Consider the following 4,764-nt stretch of genomic DNA (forward strand, 5'->3'; position numbering starts at 1 on the left):
GTGGCAGTTTACTGGTTTATTCAGCATACCATTTTGGCTGGATTCTGCAGAGCAAGTAATTGCTTGACAGCCAGCCCCCACCAACACCCCCACGCCCTCCACACACACCTAAAGCAGTTGGCAAATCATCCCATCATTCATATTAACCTCATCGTCCAGGCACACCATTCCTCCTTAGGACAAGACAAAAGACAAATCTTCAAATTTTATTCACATTTATTTTTGCTTTTAGTGTGCTCACAGAAAATTAGAACACCTTCAGCAGAGGAGTTTAATATCAATTTTTGTAAGCAAAGTTACATTCCATCTCTAAGTCAAATTGGTCAAAGCTTCTCCAGTATTTACAAAAGAAAAGAAAAAAAAAAGAGACAAGATGCTACACAAACATTGCATCTGAAAGATTCCTTAATTTGTCAAAGACCACTGAAAGAAAAGCATTGTCTGCTGTCATCAAAACATACCACAGTATATAAACAGTAACCATTCCACTTATCACAGCTTGGTTTTGAGTTCAAAATTGCTTAAAAGGTCTTCCAGGATGACTTTTTTTTGTTATCTTACAAAAATGAGCAGGGTGGAAAGAGCGGCAACCTTCATGTGCTTCTTTAAGATCAAGATTTCATTTGTACAATAATCACAGTTAAAAACACCCCGCCTATACATACTTACACTTTATTAAGGTCATAAAACCAGCAATAAACAAGAAAGCCTATACAACTTGTATTTCTACTGAATCACTGACTGGTACAGCTAATGAGAAGTGAAAAGCTCCTATGGTTTTTTTTCTTCTTTTTTTTAAAAAAAAATGACCTCCTAAACCTAGTTCTGGGAATTTTAACTTTGTCTTCTCATCGTAAAAATGACTTAGTGTTGTAAACCGCATGGTACGCTTATGGTACACAAAAGACATTTGTAATTTCATCGTTTTTGTTTCTCTTTTTTTAAAAGACTACCCTTTACATCATAAGCTGTGGCATGTCTCCCCGGAACAAAAGTGCCACAACTGGTGCCGCGCCCCCTTGTTCCCTCCCACCCCCCACCCCCCCCCCCCCCCCCCCCCCCCCCCCCCCCCCCCCCCCCACCACCCCTCAACCCTTCATTTACATCTTAACTTTGACCACCCTCCTCCTTCATACCATGGGCATGTCCATACATTTGACAAGTTTACATTTTGTATAAAAATGCAAAATATGCAAAAAAAAAAAAAAAACAGAACATTTAATACTGATGCAAAAAAAAAGGTATATGGCAGAGTTTGGATGCATTTTTTTCCCATATTACTTATCTAAGCCACCCACCTCTCTGCCCCTTGGAATGGTAGTAACAATGGACCGAGATGGGTTTTGTGGAGGGGGGGTAGGGAAAACAAAAAAAGAGAAAAGCTTTAAAATATCCCTGGTTGTAGACAAGTTCTCCAAAAGCCAGGACCTGGCACCTCTCCAACATACAAACAGGGAAAAAAGGTCTTTGATTATCTTTTTTTTCCTCCTTTTTCTTCGTTTTCTTTCTCTCTGGCGACGTCGGGGGGAGGGGGGGCGTTTACTCAGCGGCCTCGGCCGCCGGGGCCTCCGGACTGGAGGCGGCCTCCTGTGTCGCGGGTGCCTGCTCCTCCTCCTTCGGGGCCACCTCCTGCTTGGCCTCCTCGGCGGCGGGCTCGGCCGGCTTCTCCTCCGCCGCGGCCTCCTTGGGCTCCTCCGCCTCCGGGGCGGGGGCGGCCTCCTCCGCCGCCGCCGCCGGTTTCTCCGCTGGCGTCTCCTCGGGCTTGGCCTCCTGTGAGGAGCTCACCTCCTCCTTTGTCTCTTCGGCGGCCGCGGCGGGTGCGGCCTCCTCCTCAGCGGGCTTGGCCTCCGCGGCCTCGGGCGCCTCCGCGGCCTCAGCCTTGGCCTCCTCGCCCTCTCCGCCCTCGCCCGTCTCCTTTTTGGTCTTCTTGAAGGAGAAGCCGCTGAGCTTGAACGACTTCTTGAAGGAGAAGCGCTTCTTTTTCTTTTTGGGGGTCTCGTTGCTGGTGGAGGGCGTGGCGCCTTCTTCTGCCTTCGCAGAAGCCTCCCCTTCAGCGGCAGGAGAGGCAGCCTCTGCATCCTCCTTGTCTCCCTCTGCTACCTCTTTTTCTGCCGGAGCTGCCTCTGCCTTCTCAACCTCCTCTTTTGGACTCTCCTCGGCGGTGGCGCTACCATTGGCCTGCACCTCCTCCTTACCAGCCTCTGCTGCAGCAGGAGAGGCATCCCCATTCACTTTCACGTGGCCGTTCTCCTGCAGGAAAACATAAAGCGCTTAATATCGCAGCAAAATAACGGCTCATGAATTAAAGATTCTACACGTAATACTACCACTACGTAACACAGGGGGCAGCAGACACCACAAAATCGGAGGAAAATGGCTCCGATTACACCCCCCATTTTCAATTTTCATCATTTTCAACATCTACAACCCTCCCTCCTAAGCGGGGTGGATTAGCGAGTGAACTGATCGGGGGGGTCTTCGTGTTCAGCGCTCGCCAATATTATGATATTAATCAGATATAAAGATAACCCAGGCGGAATGTGGAAATCCCTTTTCGGACATCTGCAAAACCAATTCACCGGGTAATATTCAGATACCCCACTAGGAGGCGATACGCAGCTACCACGGCTACTGGTGAACTGTATAGCGCCAACTCAGACCAGATGCTCATTAAAACAGCAGATGCTCATTAATACAACCGATCACGCAGAGCAGCGTTCAGTCGCAGACCCAAGTTGTGACCCTCATTTACTTAAAGATTTTTTTAAATGTGAATTTTCCATACTCAGGCTTTTTAACAGAACAGGTGAGACAAACGGATAGGTCCGAGTGACTGTCCGTCGTTGTAGTAAGCATCTCACCCTAGCCTCCAACAAAAGGCGTGGTAAACTCAATAGTAGCAAGCCATTGTTGCAGCCGCGCAAAGAGATTCTCATCCACGCTACATCTGAAGTTGCCCCACAAAAACGTTAGTTGGAGGCAAAAAATAACCTGCCGGGTAAAATTACCATCCGAATGTTCCTTTACCATAAATCAATTACATATGCTAGGGGATAACCAATATCCATCAATAATTCCGAATGTTTCAATCGGGGATTAACATCCATTCATCTTGCCCTGAACAAAGCAGCCTGGAGGCGTTAGACCCCCGTACTATTGACACGATGTGTTGATAACACAAACTGTCCAAAATCGTTGACTTGAGTACCTAGTTTAAGGTGCAAGTTTCAAATAATTTAAAACTTGAAACTTAATAAAACAAACTCGGTAAATAAATTGTTAAATGGGACAAATGTCGACAGTTTCAGTCAAAATCTAATCACCAACGTGTTCGGTTTCAAAAAGAAAATGCTACATTAATCCAAGCGAAGTAAGGAGAGACCGGCGTGCGCTTTGGTAAGGTATCCGACAATAACGCGCTGGGAGCGCACCATGGCGCAAAACATCGAAATGAAAACAATTAACGAAAAAATGATACAAAATGTTATTAAACTGTTTTTACCTGGCCATTTGTCTTGGACGGTGAAGCAGCCGCCTCTCCTGGCTTTTCAGTTGCGGTTTCGCCTTTTGCAGCGGATTTGGAGAATTGCGCTCCCATGCTTTCTGTCCAACAAAGAAACTCAGCCTATCCAAAAACGAACAAAGACCACAAGCTTCTTTCTTATGCGCAAGATCAGTATAATTGGCCCCCCTTTGAAAAGTTTACACTAGAAGAAATCGAAGTCCAGTCGCAGTGAACAAAATGGGTAAATCGCAAAAAGCCTGCCAAGTTAAGAGAAGTAATAAAAAATCCCAGATTTGTGGCTGTGCCGCCGTAGACAGGGTGGAAAATGGAGAAATCTCCCTTGTTGCTAATAAGATGCGGAGTCCAACGCCCAAGTGCACACATGAATGGGCATTCCGAACGATGACGGCATCTGCACTCGGATCTAGCCAATCAAAAATCCCAGACAGAAAGAGGGCGAGGCTTAGAAAGCGAGTGAACAATGGGGCTGAGCAGATTGTTACAAACCTGAAAAAATCAACTAGACCCAGCAACATTTTTTCCTCAATTAAACGACCAGTTAAACGCAACAGAGTTGATCAATGCAAATAATTACGCAATTATCGTACAAATCTGGATTTATCTGATATACGAAAAAGCTTTATTTTACACATTTTGTAATTCTTCAGTTTTTATTGACTCGTCATTTAACCTATTGTTTTAATTGCATGATATGTTTCCCCTTGTAATTTCTTAATTACAAGTGATTGGATGCTTATGGGAGGTTGTTTCGATGAAAAACCAATTGGTGAAGGATTCACAGCAGAGACAAATATGTGTGGTAATCAAAGATTTTTTTGGAGAACGGTTTTCTATATAAAGTGCCAAACTGTAGGCTAATTTGCGTAGGATATAGGCGTAAACCGTTCTATGGTGTGAACTGTGGAATCTGTTTTGATTTCAGATCCTATCCAAATGACTTTAATTGTTGAGAGGAACATATTTTACACATCTGCCACTTTTGCATACATGTCTGTTTACTCTTTCTATCCAGATATGTATTTCACTCGTCTTTAATCTAAATTGAGTAGGCCGATTGTCTGTTGAGATAATGAAAATGGGGATTAAGAATTTAAACGTGGCGTGGTAAAGAGACACCGATACCCATACCGTTTAGCCCACCATTTTGAAAAAAGGGACTATCATATCTGTGCACCATTTGAAGAAACACCAACCATCATACCCCATAATGACAAGTGCATTAAAAATCATTCCCATCA

General features: G+C 44.6%; 1 protein-coding gene across 1 annotated transcript; it reads right to left on the reverse strand.

Moving 5' to 3' along the window:
• Positions 1-1,277: 1,277 nt before the first annotated feature.
• marcksa (myristoylated alanine-rich protein kinase C substrate a) lies at positions 1,278-3,898 on the reverse strand. The gene is made up of 2 exons (XM_035424290.1): positions 3,503-3,898; positions 1,278-2,250 (listed from the first exon to the last, which is right to left on the reverse strand). The coding sequence occupies exons 1-2, from the start codon at positions 3,596-3,598 to the stop codon at positions 1,540-1,542; spliced, it is 807 nt and encodes a 268-aa protein (XP_035280181.1). The 5' UTR covers positions 3,599-3,898; the 3' UTR covers positions 1,278-1,539.
• Between the last annotated feature and the right edge of the window lie 866 nt (positions 3,899-4,764).

This window comes from Anguilla anguilla, chromosome 6, assembly GCF_013347855.1.
Source record: "Anguilla anguilla isolate fAngAng1 chromosome 6, fAngAng1.pri, whole genome shotgun sequence".
Taxonomy (NCBI): Eukaryota; Metazoa; Chordata; class Actinopteri; order Anguilliformes; family Anguillidae; genus Anguilla; species Anguilla anguilla.

Coding starts and splice junctions, on each gene's coding strand:
- marcksa (XM_035424290.1), bottom strand. CDS start 3,598: ATGGGAGCGCAATTCTCCAAATCCGCTGCAAAAGGCGAAACCGCAACT. Junction 2,251..3,502: donor CGTCCAAGACAAATGGCCAG/GTAAAAACAGTT, acceptor GTTTTCCTGCAG/GAGAACGGCCACGTGAAAGT.